The sequence below is a fragment of the Barbatula barbatula genome (genome assembly GCF_947034865.1).
Source record: "Barbatula barbatula genome assembly, chromosome: 11".
NCBI classification, from domain to species: domain Eukaryota; kingdom Metazoa; phylum Chordata; class Actinopteri; order Cypriniformes; family Nemacheilidae; genus Barbatula; species Barbatula barbatula.
This window is the reverse complement of record NC_136774.1, coordinates 2,979,651-3,002,734: the sequence shown is the minus strand read 5'-3', so window position 1 is coordinate 3,002,734 and position 23,084 is coordinate 2,979,651. Positions and strand designations below refer to the sequence as shown.

The following is a 23,084-nucleotide window of genomic DNA, read 5'->3' as shown; positions in this document are numbered from 1 at the left end:
TTACATATTACACAGTATTCATTCCTAGTCGGTGGGATTTTATCCAACCAATTGTCTTCAAGACTTTTATTTATCTGATGTGAAATGTGTCTTTTTAGGCCTTATATGCACATTATTTTCCTGTTTATTTTTTTACACTCTGAATTATGTCTCTGTCTTTGGCAGTTCAACAATATGGTGCTGTATTGTGTGCCCAAATTGAGGCTAATGGGGCAAAAGTTTAGTGTCAGAGAACGTATTGACATCGCAGGGATGGAGGTAATTTCAAGTGTGCACGTTGATATATGCATGTGTGTGTGTGTGTGTGCGTGTGTGTGTGTGTGTGTGTGTGTGTGTGTGTGTGTTTGTTGTAAAGTGTTTATTTTCTCTCAATGGTTAAGGTTCAGGCTAATGCCAAGCAGAACATTCCTCACACTTTCACCATTATCGGAAAACAACGTTCTTTGGAACTGCAGGCCAGGTGTGTGTAAATTAATGATGAATATAGTGAAGACAGTGTAAACACATGTATTTATGGTATAAGAATGAACATTTTGCATTTGGCAGATGTACAAGTATATTACAAGTACACTTTGCCAGTGCCATATTAGTGACATTATGAGCTACAAAAAGCAAGAATAGTGGTGTCACACTGAATGCATGTTTTTCCTTCAGGACGACTGAGGAGCAACAGGACTGGATAAATGTGAGTTATTTGCGCATCCTGTCTTTCTCTAGAAAATTATTGTTTTGAAAATGTTTGCTATCTAATATGATGACATTTAAATGGATAAAAATAAAATGTTACTTGCACTCAATCTGTTCCAAACCTGTATATATTTCTTTGTCCTGCTGAACACAAAGAAAGATATTTGGAAGGATTTGAGCAATTTTCAGTTCTGGAGCATCATTGACTTAATGATTTCGGTTCTTTGTGATTTCATCTGCCATATCGTTTAGAAGAAACAAGACTTAAAATTCTAAGTGAATAACATTTTTGCAAAGTTTTAACCAATACTTATCATGTACTATACTTGCTGATGTGGCACTAAGCACTCTAACATATCAAATACTCTTTTTATAAATATGAGCTTTGCTGTGGATTTTTGCCAATCTGTGCGTAACAACGTTTTATAAATGAAGTCCATTTCTTCAGAATCCAATTTTGATTTCACTTATCTGTCTGTACATGTTTTCTAAGAAATAGTTATAGTTAGGTTTAGAGGTAGAAGTAAACAACTATAATTTTTTGTTTAATTATATTGTTACTAAAATGGTCATTGTCCTGCTTATTTCGGTCTATTACATTTAATATATTTTATATCCGCTATTAAATGGGTAGTGTTAGGTTTGGGGGTAGTTTAACAGGTCTAAAATTTCGCTTATTGATACATTTACGCATTTGGCAGACACTTTTATTTAAAGCGACCTACATTGCATGATACTATATCATATGTTCCTGAGGCCATGCAATCCTTCGGATCAAACATATGGCTTTGCAAAAACTGTGCTCTAACCACTGAGCTACAGGAAAGCTACACAATTATACAGTTGCTCTGATTTCAATATTAAATTCAATCAACTTCGCAATTTTTACGTTTTATTAAAAAAAACATGTTGTAGTACAAATACCTACCTATAAACAATGAGACTGGACTGGGTAGTCAATTATGTCCGAGAACAGAAATTTGCAAAAATTCTTCCAAATGTCTTTCTTTGTGTTTATCAGAACAAATACATTTATAGAGCTTTGAAACAACTTGGGGGTAGAATTTTCTTTCGTGGGCTGAACTATCATTTTCAGCATTGAGTGTTATTTTCAGTTTAAACACTTTTCTGGAGATTTGCATATTCATGTTCCAGCATTAAGCAAGTTGGTGCTGGTCTTGCTTGTCTTGCTTAGGAATCTTGTCAGGAAGTCTGGTAATGGTCAAAGCAGTATTACATCAAAACATTTTGGTGTGCCAAACTGGTCTCTTCACACAATACAAATGTTTTATTGTAGACATTAAAAATTTGGTTAAATTTGTTTCTGTCTTACTAGGTGATCTTGGCTACGATTGAGAAGCACAAGCAGAACAGTGAGACTTTTAAAGCTTTCAATAGTTCTATCTGCCGCGATGAAGAAGACATGTCTGAAACACAGGTTAACACTTCCACATTTACAGTTATTACAACCTCCAATATGTTTCATTTAGTCATTTATTTTTATAGTCTAAATAATTATTAATATTGCTTATATTTAAGGTTTAGTAATTTGTACAAACCTTCATTTTGACTCTTGCTTAAAAGAAGTTCAAATGGGCAAGGAATATCATGTGACCTTGCAACAACACAGAACAGTGATAACTGTCATTTTCTCAGAAAATGTTTTAATCTTCTGAGAAGATATGTGCATCTTTGAAGCTAATTATAATTAAATTATATATAATTTTAATTACTTCACCTCACACAGCGCTACACCGGACACGGTGCCAGGCGATGCAACAAAAGACAATAGAACGCATTACAACCCATTATAATTATTAATTTACTCCACACTGGATGCGATGTAAGGCTAACCCTCAAACAAGTCATTATTGACCTTGACATTATCATATTTAAATATTCTATTCCTTACCCCTTACCTAACCATCACAGAAAACTTTTTGCTGTTTTAGAATTTTTTAAATATCATTCTGTTAGATTTATACGCTTTTTTACCCGTGGGTAATACCGTATGTATTGGGTCAGAATTATTACATTATTCTGAAAAACTAAACTATGATTTTAGTTTCACAAACATTTTTTAAATCCACGTATGCAAAAAAGCTAACCATAAATATATATTAGATGTTCCACAAAAAGAAATGGCCTTCACAAATAAATATAATGAGGTTGCAAATAAAATAATTAACACATTTATTTGAATGGCATTTATTTGAAGATGGTTTCAGTACATTTGTGCATTGCTTTCTGCACATTTGTGGATCGCTTTCTGTGCATTTGTGAATCAATGCACGCATTTGTGGATGGCTCTCTGTGCATTTGGGGATTTTGAAACATTTCTAACGTCAAGTCGTGTACACAATCCATAAATAGGTGGACTCTGCCCACTATCTACGCAAGCCAATCAGGTAACTTCCGCTTTCGTTTGACCAATAGGGCCGTTCTAGCTTTCAGGTTTTGCTCTGCAATAAGATTCAGGGAGCAAACATGGCGGCTAGTGGCGGTCTAAAATGTCTCGGTTTATCCCAGTACTGAATGATCTCTGCTGTGTTTAAACAGTTTTGTTTTCTAACTCTTTGCCACAACAAAGGATGTCGATCCTTTGACTATGATCTTGTACACACAATATATTCTCAAATTCACACAGCAACCCCAAAAGTTAATGCTGTAGGCCTAGTGAAATTTGTGTTTTCGAACCTTACCATAGTAAATATTGGTAATCAACTGCAGTTAATCAATTTACTGTAGTTAATAATAAGGGCTCTGGCAGTGCTCTCAGTATATCGTGTTATACGATATATGTCTCCCTTTTTCCTGGTGCTAAATAAATCAATATTGTTGGGTTATAATTATGTAGCATATATTGCTGACTTTTTATTGACACACACGACAGCATTAAAATACTGTTTATTTAATTTATTTATTGGCAAATGAAAACAACGGGGCAATAAGAAAGCAAGGGATGCAACACAACTTTTCTCTTTTATGAAAACTTATGAAGCAAAATATTAACTTGCCAAATAAAAATGAATTGAAGCTAATTGTACAAATTAATGGATTCTCCATAAAAATGCACAAAAGGCACTCGATATTACAGGGCATTTCAGTAAAGCCCTTTTCATACAGAGTTCCAGGAAAATATGCAGATGTCTCCCGGGATGACGGGATCGATTGATTTTGGTTCGAACTGCCAATGATTTCCTGGAATCTGTGCGTGCGTTTACACACATCCTAAAGACATGTGACATGTGATGTACTGTAATGTAGTCGTGAACGTAGAGCTGTCACGGTGAAGGAATTTTTCTTGCAGCTTTTTTTAAGTTTTTAGTCACCGAGATTGTACATCCCAGTCCGTGCACGCTTTTATCAAGTCATAGATGCTTCAGTCTAGATTGTAGTCTGAATATACAGTAGACTGCTTTATTTTAACAACATTTTGTTACCCCCAACTTAACTTCCGGTACACATTCACAAACAAGTGCCTCTAGATTATTTCTGATAACGATCGAAAGAAACTGAGAAGAACCGATACTTGGCTAAACTTGTCTCCAATATATTGAATTTAAACGGGTGGCTATGCACTTGATCTTAACAATTACAGACCTATCCATTCTATCATCAGTAGTATAGCAAAAGTGTTTGAAAAACTAATATTTAAACAATTATTCAAATATATTAATGAATTTTCTATTTTGTCACCAAATCAATCTTGTTTCAGACCAAACCTTTCTACAACTACTGCTCTTCTAAAATTCACCTATGATGTTTCATCTTCTCTAGACAATAACATGTCAACTGGTGCAATCTTTATGGATCTTACCAAGGCTTTTGATATGGTCGATCACAATTTGCTTCTTGACAAATTATATGCAATAGGCCTCTCTAGAAACTCTCTTCTCTGGTTTAACTCTTATCTCCATTGTAGATGTCGGCATGTCTATGTTAATGATTGTTTATCGCAGTCCGTAATAATGGAGAAAGGTGTTCCTCAAGGTTCTTCATTAGGACCTCTTTTATTTTCTTTATTTATCAATGAGCTTCCTTTAATTTCCTCAGACTGTCGTATTCATCTATATGCAGATGACACAGTGATTTATACATCCAATGAGTCTGTCTCTAAGATTTAAGACTCATTGCAATCTAACTTCAATGCTATTCAACTTTGGTTCCGATCCAACCATCTTCTATTGAACAAGAAAAAGTCATATAGTATATTGTTCTCCACTAGATCAGCTACACGGAACCAAGTTAACAACTTGTGACTCAAATTTTTAGATGATACTCAACTTCTACAAGTTGGTGAACTTAACATTTGGGCCTTTGGCTTGACTCACAACTCTCCTTTAGGTGTTATATCAATTCTGTTGCAAAAAAGATTAATTGTAATTTGCGAATAATGCTTCGCTCGATCAACTGTTTTACTCAGCGGATTAGGCAAAAAATTGTGTCATAGTTAATATTTCCCTTACTAGATTATGCGGATGTTGTTTATCAAAACACTTCAGAGGTAAACTTAAAAGCATTAAAATGTTACTTATAATAACATATGTAGATTTGTGCTGAGATGCCCAATTACCACTCATCACTGTGTAAAAAATGACTTACTGAAATTATTATCACCAAAAGCCAGAAGACCGTATCAATGGTATCAGGTAATTTTTTAATGTGTGCACTATGATTATCCTTCTTACCTGAAGGAATATTTGATTCCCTACAAAAATAAAAATATCCTGAGAATGCCAGAAAAAGAATCTGTGTGCACATTTGGGAATGGTTAACGTGGTGCTGTAAATGGATTGCTGCACCTAACCTAATGTGGTTGCTAATATTGTAAATGTGATGTAATCACCTCAGGGTTCACGATCGAGAGGGAGGAAATTACAAAGGCTGATGGATTTTGCATGTTTTCTTTTTTATTGAACTATTATTTTTTATATTTTGTTACATTTATTGATTAAATATGGTATTTCTAATAATACTTTTTTCTGGAAAACATCTTTCCACCCCACCCTGTGGCCTTGCGACCCCTTCTCTGGAAATCCAGAGCAGCCTAAAAAAGATTTGAATTAGGGAAGTGTAGTGTATGCAAGGTGGAAAAATGCGTCTTTAATCTAGATTTTAACTGACAGGGTGTGTCTGCCTCCCGAACAGTACAAGGAAGACTGTTCCAAAGCAGAAGTTAAAGCAAAGTCTCAAGACTAATTGCTGTTTTGTTCATGTCAGATTGTAATATGTCACTTACATGTTATTTTTCTCCTCAAAACACAGGGCTCATTGAGCAATACAAACACAAGCGAGACAGACGGTGCACAGCATGAGAGGGTGAGACACACACCTTACAGAACACAGTTCTGATTGTGAACACTGTGTTAACCTGTCTGTGTATGTGTGTGTTTCTGTAGAAGAGTTCAAAGAAAAGAGATAAGGAGAGAGAAACATGCAAAGGCTGCAATGAAACCTTCCATTTTACCAAACGCAAACACCACTGCAAGAGCTGCAATGCGGTATGTGTGGTGTTTGTGCTCACATGTTCATTATCTATCTATCTATTCAAATTTAAATGTAATTCTATAGCACTTAAAGTAAAAGAGTAAAACATATTTGGACAGACAATGAGGAATTAGGAAAACATTTACTTGAGTCCAGAAGTCTTCCAAATTTTAAACAGGCGAATACAATTGTGATTGAATTAATCAAAAATGTTTTATAAGAAAAACACTAATGCCTTAAATGAAGATGCATTTTTTGTATAAAATAATCCTAACACTGACCTAGCATTCATATAACTGTATTTTGCAGCTGAGGTTGTTTAGTCTTACTTATATAGCACATTTGCTGATTTATATTTTTTCAAAACAGCATTACAGAACATCATGTTTTAATGTCTTGAAGTGTTTAACGTAATTTTTTGTCCGTTTGTCCTTGATTTACAGACATTTTCTGTTAAAAATATAGTCTGGACATTTATTTTCCAATATTGTATTTAATGTGTTGTCTGTAGGCCATCTGTGGAAAGTGTTCAAAGGTGTCAGAGAGCAGGAATATACGCATATGTAAACAGTGTACCGAAACTCTGCAAGCAACTGAAGGGACAGCAGGATGTGTCACTGAGCCCAAGAAAAGAATTGAGGTAGGACCATTCACCTAACCCTCCTGTTTGACAACCTTGACATCTTCTAAACAGTATGGTTATTTTTTTAACCTTGAGTCTTGAAATAGTCATTGTGTAACTATTGTGTCTGCCACAATACAGACACGATTCAATCAGGCAGAAACGTCCCATAGTGTCGTCATTTAATGCAGAATCTCTTTCCCGTTCTCAGGGATTCGGTTTAAGAGTTGTTATTTTTGAAGCCAAAATACAATCACCAGAAGTAAAAAGCTAACATAATGCTATAAACACACTTCACTAGGCTCGCAAGATATCAACATCACAACCACCAAGCCTCCGAGATCTCTTCCAAATTTAATGAAAAATGTTTTCCCTGGTAAGTAGTTAATCTGTGAATGAATCCACATCTACGTTTTTAGAGATTCATGCCCATGTAACACTATTTGTAAGATTTATATAGGCAGGTCGTGCAACGTCTAAAGTCCACGCCAAAAGGAAGTAGTCACTTCTAGCTAATTGGTAACAACCATCATTTATAAGAAACAATAAGGCTTTAAATGAACCACGAGTGGGTTATCATTTTTCTTCACTTTATAAAACTAGGGCCCGGTTCCACAGACAAGGCTTAGCTTAAGCCAGGACTATGCCTGTTATTGCCCCACTGTCACAGTTAATGCATGCTCAGTGCCCCCAGTCCTGTAAGGTATAACATTACAACACATTCCCATAACCTCGTCGGAACCATACGCGCCTCTCTGTTGGCTAAGGCTGTTCTGGCCACACTGGCACCTTTAATGCATGCTCAGTGCCCTGGGATCTGTATGGCATAACATTACAACACACAACACCATTTTATTACGTGGTCATTTGGCAGCACATATTGTGTCCATCTGGGCTTGAGAGACCGCTCTGGCGCATCTACTTGCTTCCTCTTGCCACCGTACCTCCTCCACTAGCAGGTGACGCTGATCCTTTGGTTTCGCTTTTCGACATGTGGGTGTCATTGATGCCAAACCAATTACCCCTCCACCAAGTTGAGTTTGTCCCCCGATGTCCTTATGTCTGAGGGCTGTCTTTGCATCTCCTACCTCTGTTTTTGGGTTTAATTTCCTCCCTGCCACTATTGTTGGAGCAGCACCTCATACACATGGATAACAGGATTTGTTGAGCCTCATCTCCAACCTTGTTTTGTTGCATTTATAACTGATGTATTTTATGAATACGAGAAAATAATTCTAGGTTTTATTAACCACAGACATTATTTCAGGCGATTTACTAAAAGCCCATAGACTGGGGTGCGATGGAATACTTTTTTCCAAAAACAATAAAAACAAGAATTTAGCTTGATTCTTAAATAAATAAATAATATAATAATAATATATAATAAATAAATAAATCGCTGGAATATTGGATCTCTACATGGGGGCGGGAATTAATCTCCCCATTCTGCTGATTGGTCAGCTGAAGATCATAAGATTTATGTGAATATTGGACAAAACTGCTCTTCTACTGCTCCTTTGACTCATGGAGTTCTATTTTATCTCCAAGTCTTTTCTCATTTATACCGTACATATTGCCTGTGGGTTACATTTTCCAGGGACATGGAATTTCTTTTCACCTATATGCCGATGATGTGCAATTGAAAGCTAAAGAGTGAAAAAAGCTAAATAATGAGTTTTGACAGTTATGGATAAAAATAAATATTTTTAACTGTCAATAACTGGAGCCGAAACGCTCCTGTATTCCAGGTGAATAGTAAAATATTGAAATCAGTTGGGAAATATAAACATTATTGTGTTTTTATCAAGAAAAATTGCAGCTCTGCCACTTGCCTGTGCTAGTAGGGGAGTGTTGCCACCACTAATATGGCAGCACCGTTGACATATGATCCAGCAGCCAACGAGCGGACTAGTTATTTGTTAGGTCTATGCTTGTACAAACAACCTGTAGACAGTTTTAACGACAACACATTATGTGGCCCACACATAACATCCAGTAGACCTTAATAGCGAGTCCAGTTTTATTATGTAGATCCATAAACAAACAGGGCCAGGCCTTTGCGTCCGGTGAAATGGTCTATAGAGTTGGTTTTATTTGAGGACAGTTTCATACAATTTAAACTCAAAAGTGTGTGTGTGTGTGTGTGTGTGTGTGTGTGTGCGTGCGTGCATGTGTGTGTGTTGCAGAGACAACTGTTGGTTGCGCAGTCGTCTCCACACCCAGGAAAAGGTGAAGAGTTGGATCAAGAACAGGACAGCCATAATTAAAGCAGAACTTTTGGTTCTTAATTGAAAACCAGCAAACAGGTGTGTGTTTATGACCTGTGAGATTAAGGTCAGATGGATTTACATTGCTGTGTACTGACCTCAGATAGACACTCTATGTGAGTGTATTTTCTCTGCGTCTCACTTCTGCGCAAGGCTGAGCCATAGGTGTCCCTCTTGGAGCACTGGAGGGGACATCTGCCAACCCAGCATGCGCCGTCACCTATTAAACCGCATGTATGTGTGTACATTACATGAATCACATAAATTCACGGCGAATACTTTAGGGTTGGCAGCCCTGTTTCAGGACATGCCTCGGTCTCCATAGTTTTGTGATTTGAGAAATCAACCTACATCTAAAGTAATACAATTATAGCACATCTCCTAATTATTATATATAGGCCTAAACAAATTGATTTTACAGACGCAAATATTTATAAAAAAAACTATGCATCGCGATGTAAATGGAAACTTTATCCGATGCACACTTTTAAGATCGATGCATCACAACATTAACATTTTATGCCGAAGCACTGATGCGAATCGATTAATCTTACCATCCCTAGTCTACAGATGAGATAAAGCTTTACCTGTGTTCTGCTTGTCTGTCTGTGCTTAACATGAAAGCCTGATTAGTTAATGTAATTGCCTTTACCCGTGCATCACATTGTAATTATTCTTGACTTGAAACCCAAAAATTCTCAATACTCTAGAGACTTAATTACATTGAAAACATAGCAAAAAAAGCAAAACAAATGAATGGTTCCTGAAATTGTTTTTTTTTTCTTAAAGTTAATTCCAATATTATTTTTTATGAGAATTCACTGCTATGCTGCTTCTTAGGATTTTTGTAGAAAAATAAGAAATGATTTTATGATTCATGTGTGATTTTTATTTTGCAGGAACCTCCCTGGTTATGATATCACATTAGTTACTTTTTATGACCCATGAGACAAAAGACTGATTTAAGGAATGGAGCATCTATCTTATTAAGGATTTTAGCCAGCTTGAACGACACATCAAGAGCAAAGAAGCCACTTTCCAATGCCTCTTGCCCTTTTATAAAGAATGTTTTTTACTTGAAGATTAAGCACTTTTGTTCTTTAAATCTAAAAATACATTTTCTCCACATTATAACTGCTCTTCTTTACACATAAGCAGAGTGACTGTTTTCTTAACGCTTTTTTATGTAAGAACTGTTTGAACTATACTGGATGAAGATATTGTGAATGTTCATGAAATACGATTGTTTATTGTTTTAATTTGTTCCCTTTTCAATGTTATATGAGTTTGTTACTTAAAGCATTAACTCAATGTTCTTTTGCTGAGATGCACATTCAGTTTAAAAAATATCGATTTTCTTTTTCCTCCTTTTGTAAAGACAACATTCAAAACTAAACAAAGAACTAAGGCAGAGGAATAGAGACATTATACACCTCAAATGAAAGTTGTATCAAAAACAAAGCTCAAATTATCTCAATTATTATCTCTCATAAGAAAATATGAATAATAAGATATCATATTTTAGTAAAAAGCAGGTATAGTGAACTGTAGCAAATGTGCATGGCCAATCTTAGCAGAAGCTTTCTTTCTGACTTGTGATATTAGGGTGAATGGTTGAATGTTAAAGCAAAGAGAGCAATTCAAATTCTGTCACTTACCTTTTCATAAATTGTACCAGTATTGCAGACAGATGCTTGTTTTAACATATACAGTTATTAATTATTATTAAAACCCCAGTTTGGGAAACCCTGCTACATTCATTTTGTTAATGTAATATAGTATTGAAGTAATACAAATATAATAAAGAAAAACAGCAGTCAGAATAATGGTATTAAATTATGTGGTCCTTCTGTGCTTTATTAAGTGCTAAAGTGAGTCATAATGCACAATACTGTCATAAAAATGTACCCAAAAGGATATTCATTAAACGATCCCAGTAAATATTGGGATTGGGCCCCCCGCCCTTAAGAGAGGTTTAAAAGCTAACTTCTCTAAAACACTGATCAGGGGTGCGTTTCCTGAACAACGGCTTAACTCTCTGCTTACCACCATGGTACGAAGCATCATTGGGGAAAATAACTATGTGGTTACGACTGTTGCTTACTGTGAAAAGCATGATGTACGTAAATCTACATGTCATAATATCAAGGAACTATGGTTCTAACCACAGCTCGAGATCTGTACACTGTAGGTTCTTTGAGGAACTATTTGGGGTTCTTCACATTACCAGGCCAGCAGAACCCTCAGGGGAAACTCAAGGCACCGCTTCACGGAGGGTGGTTCTCTGAGGAACCCTCAAGGCTTCTTGGGGATCCCTTTTATTATATGGTCTGGAATCATCTTGGATGCTTCAAGGCACCATTTCACAGTTTATATTTCTATTCACAATATTTTAATAAGCAGAAATACTAAAACCAATTGATTATTGATAAACAACAACAATTTACATTGAATAAATATGCACAGAATAGTCAATATTGAACATTACATTTCTTAATTCATGAAATTAAATGTATAATTAATATTGTATTGGTGATATTGTTATAATTTCATCTTAACAAAATTAACCAGATAATTTGCCTTAACTTTAAATATAAAAACAGTAATATTTCGGGTACTTTGTACAAATCTAAAATTGTAAAAAGGTTCAGCAAAAAAGTAGTCTCTCATAGCAAGCCCTACACCAATGATAAAGTTGTAATTTGCCAAAAAGCAAATCCTTGCAAGCAGGAAAAAACAATGCTATTATCTCCAAATGGGTTTCCTGCTATTACCAGGTGGTGCCAGTATTCGGATGGGACGGAGGCCTCGCTGCCGCGCTCCTGGGTCCAGGTAGGGTGGCTCCCATCCGAGAGGGAGCTCAATGAAGGGGAGGAGCAGGGAACGGAGGAGCTGCAGGCTGCCTTCAGCCGGAGGAGCCATCGCCGGCCGCCAGGGGACGGAGGAGGATCGAGCCATCCACCGATTGTCCAGTATTATCGCATGGCAACGCGAGGAAGAGCTTCTCGGCTGGCTGAGGACCGAGCGACAGTGTGTCGGGGAAACCGAACCAGGATTTTTCCCTCTCTTGCCTGTGACGCTCTCGGGAGTACCCCCTACCTGCGAGGGGCGATAGGGTGTGTGGCGAGCAGGGCGGGACGAGAGCCGTGAGGGAACGGCGCGGCGTACCACGGTCTTGTATCTCTCACGGAGGAGCTCCGCAAGCATAAGAAAGGAGCGACAACAGGGAAGAGCGAGAGAGGCACAGGCATGTACTTTATTATGTTTGTGTGACCGACAGTCGACAGTGAGGGAGCTGTCTGCATTTTACTTTCGTTTTGTTGTTTGTTTATGTTATTAAAAGTTGGTTTTACATTCGCCGATTCCTGCCTCCTTCCTTCCTTTTATTGAACCTTGTTACAGTGTCATTATGGTTAGAAAGGTTGCCTGATTTGTGTAGTTTTTGCATTCTGTAAAGGAGTGTCATGGCTGGCATGTAACATTTTGTTATCCGTAAAATAAATTAATAATTCGGTAGTTTTTTCTCCTGTGTTTTTGGCTACAGGTTCTAAAACGACCACCCTTGGCCATTGTTAGTACAACACAAGAAATCAAAATCACAGCACACACGTAATCTAATCATCACCAATAAATCCACTATGTGTCTTCACTGCAATACACCACCCTCTAGTGGGTAATGGCGGCTACAGACAAAAAAAACTACAAAACTAAAGGAAGGTATAACAATTATCCAGAAAATACTACAGAACTAATCCACAAAGTTCCCATAATGGGTAAATTGACCAAAAATAAATCGTCAGCGACTTCTGATTCAACATAGCAGTGACGAATTTAATCCAAATAAACAAATAAAATCCAAGATATTAGAGAAAAAAATATAACTATGCAACCAGTAGTGAAACCTGCTGAACAAACAACTACGTGCAGCGCCCCTAAGGAGAAATTGCTATTATTTTCTACCGTAGATTTATATGAACTATTTTAAATCCTTAGTTCATTTAAATCAACAACATGCATGCTAGACCCTATACCTACAAATCTACTGAAAAGGTTCTGGAAAAAGTAGTGTCAACTCAATTATGTTCCTTCCTCCAAAGGAATGACATTAATGAAGATTTCCAGTCTGGATTAAGAGCACATCACAGTGCAGAGACTGTTTTGATCAGAGTTACAAATTATCTGCTTTTGTCATCTGACCAAGGTTGTATCTCCTTATTTGTCCAGTTTTTTCACTAAACTACCCACTGTAGCTCAATAAACTCCCCACTGGAAGGTTTCAGGACAAGCACGGCGGATACAACTCGAGCCACCTTTTGAGTTTTTATTTAGAACACCTACACAGCTAGTTATGTGTTACGTTTAGCTCGTCATTTTACTAACTGAAAGATCGCTAGGTTGTAAACCTGCAATAAAACCACAAACAATACATCAAAATAAACTAATGAAATTACACAATCTGGATATATTAAGTTTCGATCCAAATTACTAGCAATTCCAGATTACAGATACTCACCGGCAAGCGCACCAGTCCTGATCAACAACAGAATTAAAAATGAAACTAAAGGCGGTGCCTGCGCACTCACCAACCACACACATACAAATACACAATCTGGTAACTAGGAACAACAATAAACATTTCTGTGACCTAGTAAGATTATAACATAAATATTCCCACAATTATAATGAGAATAAATGTACACTTATTTCCTCAAACAAGAAAAATAAAAAATAACATCCATCAATCCTAATATACCCCGCAAACAGTAGTGACACTCGCAAACAGTAGTGACACCCGCTGGAAAGTTCTACACCTCCCACTTGGTCTACTGACTCTAGAATAAAGTAGACCACCATAACCAAGCAATACACTTTTAGATAGGAAATTCTCCCCATGACCATGCATATAACATTACATACTTAGTTATGAACTAATGCATGTTACAATTTGAATAATTATAAACTCAAGGTACTTTAAATGTCCAATCAACACACATTGTTCTTGCTGATATTCCGAACTCCTTTACCGAAACACACTACCAGCCTCGAGGAGGATGATAGTGGGGAAAGTCTCGATCCTTTACCAAAACGCACCATGGTGGGGATACTTTACCGAAACGCACCATGGTGGGGATCCTTCACTGCTCCTCCACTGGAAGCAGGACCACTAACCTCCTAACATCCCTGTGGAGGATGGTGGAGGGATAGGTCTCCTCCCCTCGGTTCCTCTTGGACTGTCCATCGGAAACTGGGCAACTGCGACACGTTGTCACTCTCACATCTCGTACTACACCCCTCGCATCAGGACACACCTCCACGACTCGACCCAGCCTGAACTGGCCTCTCAGTGCGTTCTGGTCAGCCAACCATACCAGATCACCCGCTGCAACATTCCTAGCAGGCGCATGCCACTTTTGGCGGATATAGAGGTTTGGACCTGCCAGCTGACTCCACCGCTTCCAGAATTTATCAACCTCAATCTGGATTGCTCTCAGATGGACGACAGGGTAAATTGGATACTCAAACCCTCACAAGTCCCCGCTAGGTCCTGCACGACCAAGCAGAAGTGAGTTGGGAGTGATTACTTCCAAGGTCTCATACTGTACCTGAGCTCTGGCACCGATAGGTCTCTCATTTGACAGATTAGCAGCCAAGTACAGAAGGGTCTGGAACTCCAGCGCTGTCAGATTACATCCCTTGCCAACACTATTTAACGCTCTCTTGAGTACACGAACTGCTGCCTCAGCTGCTCCGTTTCGATGGGGAGAGTCTGCCGGGTGAAACACCCATGTCCAGTCGGTTCCTTTAACTGCCGCTTTCTTTTGGACCGCGTCCTTGTCGATTTTACTTAGGAACTCATAAAGCTCCTGTAATACTGGCCTGGCGCCCACAAAGTTGGTTCCTTGGTCCGACAAGAGCTTTCTTGGGTGACCCCTGAGAGCTGTGAAGCGCTGGTATGCTTTCAGGAACCCTTCTGTCGACAGATCTTCTATGATATCAGCATGTACTGCTCTTGAAGCCATACAACTAAACACCACACCCCAGATTTTCATATCCGTTCTTCGTTTTACAGTATCTTTAACAACATAAGGACCGAAGAGGTCTAACGTTGTAAACTCGAATGGTGCGGCTGGTCTAGTTCGTTCAAGGGGAAGTTCACCCATCACCTGCTTACACATCCTTGCTTTGATCCTCCGACAATGCATACAAGAATCAACGACATTTCTAACAATCCTTGAACCCCTCACCACCCATGCTTTAGATCTCACACGAAGGTGTGCGCCAGCAACCCCTTCGTGGTTAGCTTCATGGGCCTCTCTCGTGAGAAGAGTGCTAAGCCATGCCTTGTAGGGAACCAAAGGTACACCACTCTCTCCCTGGGTCAAATCCTGGACTCTACCATGACATCTCAGGAGCCCTGAAGCCTCATCCCTGCGGACAACCAGTCTGTTTAGCATCGTCACAGGAAATGTTACTCCATTTTGGGCAGCTAAGCACAGGTCTTGGAAGGCAGCTTTGCGCTCCCTTACTGCCAATACCGCCTCCCACTCTGCTTGCTTGGAGGCCCTGCCAACACGAGCCAACCACTTCTTTACAACTCTGCGGACATAACCAACTATCCCACAAAGTCTAGTAAGAGAGCTGCACCTTGTTGGATCCACTAGGTCTATAAGAGCGGACCCCCACAGAGTTTCCCCCTCCTTAGTCTTAGATGAGGTCATTATCATCCCCTTTTCTGAGGACACTGAAGCTCCGCTAACTCCATCCGTGCCTTTTGGATCTTCACCACCAAAACTTTCAGGATTTAACAATTTCGTGGCTTGAACTCTGGTAAGGACTGCTGAAAAGGCTTTTCTCTGTAGTCTACTCACTACCTCTCTAGCATCAGCTGCCACTTCTGAGGCGGACTTTATGGGCCAATCTTCCACTGGACTAGACAGAAACTTCGGACCTTTCTGCCACACAGAATTCTCACCCAACAGTTCAGGAGAGCACCCTCTCGTGACCAGATCAGCGACGTTGACTTCGCCTGGTATCCACCGCCAGTCAGTCACAGGTCCAGCCTTTTGAATCTCCCCGATTCGGTTTGCAAAGAAAGTCTGGAAACCGTAACTTTCTCTCTGGATGGCTCCAAGCACCGTCTGACTGTCAATGAAATGATACCACTTCTCCACATCCAATCGTCCATGCTTCAACATGTATCCCTTCAGACGTGTGGCAAAGACAGCTCCACATACCTCAGCCATGACTGCATCACCCCTCTGGTTAAGAGGAGTTAACTTGGCCTTTGACTCTACCAGTCGAGTGACCACACCATCTGACGTCTCCCATCGTAAGTACAGTACTGCACCATAGGACTCACAGCTCCCATCAGAAAACGTGATTCCCCAGGGTCTACCTATCCAGCCTGAAGGCGTAAGGCTTCTGTAGAACTTAATACCACTCAGACGAGCATACTCCTTGAACAGCTCAATTGCCTTTCCTCGGAGCTCGTCAGACAGAGGTTCATCCCAGGTATCTTTAGTAAGCTTGCCAGCTTCCTGGAAGGCTCTTCTCACGAGGATTACTCCTTTCTGTTTCACAGGAGTCACTAGACCGATCGGGTCATACAGTCCAGCGATTTGGCTCAGTAGAACACGACGAGTAAGTGGGTTTGGTGTTTTTAGTAGGGCTGTCAAATGATTAATCGTGATTAATCGCATCCAAAATAAAAGTTTGTGTTGACATAATATATGTCTGTGTACATTTTTGTATTTATAAACACAGAAACATACACATACATGAATATATTGTATTTTTAGGAAATATTTACTGTAGATGTATTTATCCAAATTTCCCAATCAATAAAATTTTATTTAAATGTTTATAAATGTTTATGTTTGATATTTCTCTTAAATATATGCTTGTATGTGTATGTTTTTATAAATACAAATATAATATTCACATTACACAGACATATATTATGTAAACACAAACTTTTATTCTGGATGCGATTAATCACGATTAATCATTTGACAGCCCTAGTTTTTAGTTCTACTTCCCCCTCAGTGAGGTCAATCTCAGTTCTCATCTTCTTCTTCCTACTAGAGAAGTTGATAGAGACCATCACAAAGAGTTTGTCCTCTTGCACAAGGTAACCGACCCCCAGGGCTTTGTTATCTTCCTCCCTTAACTGGTTGGGTAACGTCAGAGTCACTGGCTTGGACTCTGTTCCTTCTCTCCTCCCACTTTGACCAGACCGGATCCAAGGCTTGAGGTAGAATCCTCCTGTTTTAAGTATCTTCTCCACCCCCTCTTGAATCTTGTTTAGACGGTGTGGATCATTGTGGGACGTGAGAAGATCATCGACATAAGAGTCTTCCTCGATTACCCTTCTTTCCTCCATCTCAGAGAACTGGGTTAACTTCGCAGTCTCTCGCATGGCAACCTGCACAATACATCCCGCAGGTTTGTCTCCCATGTTCACCCTAACAACAGCGTAATCTTCGATCTCATCCTCCGGTGAATCCCTCCATAGGAACCGATGCACATGGACTTCCTGTTCCTCCAGCCAGACCGAATTATACATCTTGGTTATGTCCTCGATAGCCGCATGTTCTCCCACTCGAAATCTGAGGAGCACCGCCCTGATGGGATTTAAGACGTCTGGGCCTTTAAGCAAAATGCTATTCATGCTAACCCCACCAAACTGAATGGGGGTTTGGGGCGGTTAGGTGACTCACCCACCACACAGCACCCTTCCAGCTGTCCATAACATCCTTAGTGAGCTTAACAGCAGCTCCCCTCTCTACCATCTCGTGGACTTGCCTCATGTAAGTCTCTTTCCACAGAGGGTCTCTCATGAGCCGCTTCTCAGTTCTCAGGAACGATGCTTCCACAGCCTTTCGGTTGTTAGGAAGAGAGACTAGGTTTTCTCTCCAGGGATACTTCGCATCCCAGTGGGGCTGGTCGCTGTGGGCGTCTCTCTCTCTCTGATGGTTAGACCTGCCTTTATTATCTCCAGCTCTTTCTCGTCAACCAGGGACATCTCCTTTCCTCCCGGTGAGCACTTTCCACAATGACATCCTCCACAAATAGGATCACAGGCAGCCCCGATGCTGTCCCACTTTAGCCACTCAAGGACTTCTTTATTGCACGCTGCTGTCGTTCGGACTTCCACTCTATTTTCTTGCCCCAACTGGCCTCCTGGCCTTCCCACAAAGTGTTCTTCAACTTTGACGGCTACCGTCCTCATTGAATGAGCAAAGTGTGTCTTTGACCGCCATGCAGCCACCTCCACATCTTCAAAGAGGTCTGGATGCACACCACTCACGATCTTGCCTAGAGGACCGTCCCATAACACTAGATCACCAACCCTTTGCAGTCTTTGTGGAGATAATCGGCCTTCACGAGTGCTGATTAATAGGTCGATCCTTTCTGGGCGGGCCAGTTCTCCCGGCTTTACTTCAGGGAAAAACTGCTCTAGCCGGTCCGATTTCACCACACGATCCAGTTTGGCGATGTCTTCCATCCCATAGCAAATCATCTCGTGGCGTTTCAGGGTTCCTCGGGAGGTCCACACTTTTACTTTCACGAGATACCTTTTTGTATCAACTCTCACCTTCATCGTACCAACACCATACACAACAAGGGAGACCGGTTCACCATTCAGTCCGAGCCTTTTCGCTGCTTGGTGTGTAATGTAATTTGTGTCAGAAGCGAGATCGACCAAAGCTCCAAGGTTATCTCCTCTTTTTGCTGTGACATGTACAAGCATCATAAGGACTGGATGTTCTTTCAAGACACTGTGTTCTATCAGACTCTTGCCAGGATACACTGTCGACGTTGCCTTGTTAGTACAGGCTCTGCGGACAGCTTCCAACTGATGGGGAGTCAGTCCCAACTCGGCGAACACCGCCTCTTGCTCCTCTGTCGGACCTCGAGCACCTCCTTTTTCCTCTCCTCTACTTTCCCTTCTAGCTGTTTCCTTCTTTGTCGACGCCTTAGGGCAAAGGAAATAGTGGTGGTCCGCTGGAATGTCTCCTTTCTTACACTCATCTTTTCGACAGAGAAATTTGGTAGTGCAGTCACTCTCGACCCTGTGAACATCCAAGCACTTTGTACATGCTTTCACCTTCTTCACTTGAGCTTTCTTCTCTGACAGATTGGCCTTTCTGAAAGTTTTACAACGGAACAGTTTACCTCCGTGATCTCCATCACCACACACAGCACATGGTAACTGCTTGGAGCCTCTTTTGACTTCACTTGCTGTAGTCTTAGTGAATGACTTCTTCTCTCTCCATCTGTCACCTGGTTTCTCTCGGTGGCTTGAACCCTCAGGAGCTTTAGCAGGCCATGTTTTGCTGGGCAACAACTGCTCCAACCTCACAAGCAACGACTTTTGGTCTTCCAAGAACATCAAGAGCCTGTCAAAACGGTTTCCAGGATGGACATCATTCACAGGATTTCTAACACACATGAGCCACTCTCTCTTCATAACATCAGGGAGTTTACTCTCCAAAGACCGAATCACCAGTTGATTCCGTACAGCGTCTTCACACCCCAGGTCTGAGAGGTCCAATATTGCCCTTTCCATTGCTAGAATCAACTCTAACGTTTCCCGTGGCTGATGGTTCCTTACGGCAGGTCGTGATTGAAGCTTCAACACGATCTCTTCAGCCGTTTGTGTTTTGTCACCATAATGGTTCTCCAATTCCCTGAAGATACCGATCGCGTCTCTGCAACGCATCAGCCTTAGTTCACTTTTCACTGACTCACTTATACTATCTAGTAAGTGAAGTTTCTTGCATTCCCTTGACCCTGAAGGTTCCGCTTGCGCCTGGATACTTTCCCATTCAGCCTTCCAACGCCAATAACACCTCCTGTCCCCAGAGAATTTAGGTAAGCTGATGGGTGTTAGTTTTATTCTTGGTCGGGCCCACTGAGAGCTATTATCCTCGCCAGCGTGCGAACCAGGGCTTCTATTTGGCATGTTACTACTATGTCCCACGCTGAGATCGACGGGCTGAGTAGCATGATCGCTTAACAATTGCGGCATGCTGGTAAGAGTTGTAGGTAGGGCGAAACTGACACCAAGACCACTATCAGACCTCCTTGACTGCAGGATGGGCTGTAACATTTGTTGGGGGGTGTTGTGTGCGGTAGCTGCGACATACCTGCTCTGAGGTTGACTAGTGACTGTAGACCCTTGAGCAGCACAAGTAGAGATGCTTTCTCTGTCTGTATACGCGAATGAAGGGGAACTCGTAAAATATACATCCTCCTGCCCCTCGATAGGCGGATCGACAACAGCAGGCTGGCTATTAACAGGTGGTGTAGCAATAGCAAGGGTTACTGGTTGGGTAAAGGTGGTGCTATCTGCAGTTGTAAGGCTGTTGATCTCTGTTATGACATGCCCACCAACCGCATCACTGCCTCCCTCATCTTCCTCCTCTGCTTCTTCACATCTGTACACCCACCCATCCATCAGTTGCTCTTTATCCTCTCTCAATGATAAAAACAGCATCCATTTGTCTCTTCCACGTGGCCGGAAATCCCTCCAAGTGTATACAGCGCCCCTGAGTTCATGGAGTTTCCTTTCCAGTTTACTACTTTCAACCCTTTGCTGCGTCAATGGCACTTTGCTCGCGCCGAGTGCTTCAGCTTGATTAAAAGCAGATTTAAACTGTGCCACAAGAGCATCTATGTCGGGCTCTGCATACTTAGACCACAGTATTTCCATGATTTTGCTCTCAGTTTCGAGGAATTTTTGCTCACTGGTATCTCTCCTCGCCAGGGCGTCCCGCAACTCACTGTCGTCATCTGCAGCGTCTATCTGTCTCAGTGCGTCAACATACTCATTACTGACATCCAGGAGTGTGTAATAATCATCCTTCAATCTCGTTAGCTCTCCTGACAACTCAACTTCACGTAAACGGCCAGCACTAACTTCAAGCCGGTTTATTCTTGTTGTAAAGATTCGTTGCACATTTGAGCGTTTCCGCTTCATACTTTCCAGATCGGGATTTTCATCTGCCATTTCTGTATCCTTTTCCTCTTCCCAATGATCAGAATCACTAAAATCGCTTTTTAGTAAAAGGAATCGTTCAAATGAATCGTTCAGGAGAGTCGACTCAGCTGTAACGACTCGTAGCCGCGATGCTAGCTCCGCAGCTATTTTTAGCTTATTAGCTTACTCACGGTTATTAGCCCTTTAACAGCCCCGTTGGGTTTGCCTTCGGCTCTTCCGTTTCAGTGGTGTTGTTAACGGCCGCTTCATCAGTATACGGGTCTTCATCAGTAATTGTGTCAAATATAAACAGTAAACAAATGTAACACAATTTAAATACCTTTCATCCCTAAGAGAACTTGTGTCTTTTCATCCATTAATGCAATTTTAAGCATAATAAGATAGAGACTTTTTGTTTTGGAGTAAAAATATCAACACGTTTAACTGAAAAGTTGCCAAGATTGTGTGCATTTTCTCTAAGCATTGATTTAAAAATAAACGAAATCCTTTAAAACTCCATGCAGTAAGAATACTAGTTATGCTAATAAGATTCTGATCAATTTGTTAACAATAAAACACATATGATGATTTTTTTAAAAGTAAAACCTTAAACAAACAGAGTTGACATTAATCGTAACAGAGTTGACATTAAAAACAGAGTTGACCACCTATAGATAAAAGATCAGAAAAGAACATTTTCTGCCAGTGTAATAAGGTCCACTGAGTCGAGTAGCAATGAGAACAGTGCAGCTTTATTCAAATAAATGTGAACAAAATAGACACTTCCCAACAGCAGTATTTAAATGTGCATTATGCCCTAACCTTACCCTACCCTACCCTACCCAACCCTATACAGTTCTAAAATGACATAACGCACCATTAAATAAAATGTGTATCAAAAAACATGCACATATTTGAGATAATGCATAATTAAACATACAAATTTCCAAAACTTGTAATAATTTTTTACTGAGGACGTTTCATATTGATATCTATTATTTTAAAACGTTACCCTATTCACCTGTAGTGTCTCACCTTAACTTCCCTTGATATAACTATGTCTTATCATACATAATGTTATAGAATTATCGTCTCTTGGACCTATAATGTTACCTAGATATCCGTGGTTCAGGGACTCGTTCAAGACTTTGTGATGGTGTCATCTCTCTAAGTCTCTGCTTTTCTGCTCTGCACCTCTGCTGTGCCTCCTTCCAATACCTGCGTTTGTACCTTTTCTCCCTTTCACCCAGATCAACCACTCTGCTTGTCTGCCCTGCATTTTTCCTTTTGTTCCATCTCTTTCTATCCTTTTGCAAATTTTCTGCCTTCCTTACAGGGTCGGCATCTCGCCGGTATTGCCGTTGCCTTTCTGCTGCTGACAGTTTCATCTGCCTATTATTAAATTTCCTTAACCTGGAATGATATTTAACAAATGTATCAGAATCCAGAATCCATGACCTAGAATCCATAATAAATGTAAAATAATGCAAAATGTTTAAATGAGATTGGGTACATTTGACTCTGTTAATCATTGTCAACTCTGTTCGGGTTAAACTTTTTAAACCACTAACAGAGTTGACGATAACAGAGTTGACATTTTCAACCATTTTTTGCTTTAGATACCACATGGCATGTCTAAAAACAGAATTGTATGAGTTTTTGCCATATTATCGGTTTTTAAGAAGTGGATGAGAGATTCACTGCAATATCACAATAACAGATTTGACAAATAATTAATCTACTATTGATGTATCCTAAACATTTTGTACAAATTAATGAGAGAAGAACAATGACATTCCTCACTGCTTTCCAGAGTTTCCCGCAAGAGGAAGTGACATCACTTGGTGCAAGTCACTTGCCTTTTCTACAAATGCTTTGGAGTTTTTTTTTATAACAGAAGTAACAGAGTTGTCCAGAACGTAGGGACAGACACAAAATCGATTTTTTTATTAATTACATTTGCATAGAATATATAATTTCTGTAGTATTTGTATTGTTTATATAACTTAATAGAGTAAACACAAAAAATATT

At 39.9% G+C, this 23,084-nt stretch overlaps 1 protein-coding gene across 1 annotated transcript in view; it reads left to right on the top strand.

Annotated features, from left to right (window-relative positions):
* Positions 1–10,922, top strand: part of fgd (faciogenital dysplasia) — a 37,058-nt gene extending 26,136 nt beyond the window's left edge. Inside the window, exons 11-19 of the mRNA XM_079468002.1 lie at positions 166–258; positions 381–460; positions 655–685; positions 2,024–2,125; positions 5,956–6,009; positions 6,090–6,191; positions 6,689–6,817; positions 8,986–9,105; positions 9,966–10,922. Of these exons, the coding sequence (XP_079324128.1) occupies positions 166–258; positions 381–460; positions 655–685; positions 2,024–2,125; positions 5,956–6,009; positions 6,090–6,191; positions 6,689–6,817; positions 8,986–9,066 (672 nt within the window). The 3' untranslated portion in view covers positions 9,067–9,105; positions 9,966–10,922. The remainder of the gene's footprint in view (positions 1–165; positions 259–380; positions 461–654; positions 686–2,023; positions 2,126–5,955; positions 6,010–6,089; positions 6,192–6,688; positions 6,818–8,985; positions 9,106–9,965) is intronic.
* The last annotated feature ends 12,162 nt before the right edge of the window (positions 10,923–23,084 follow it).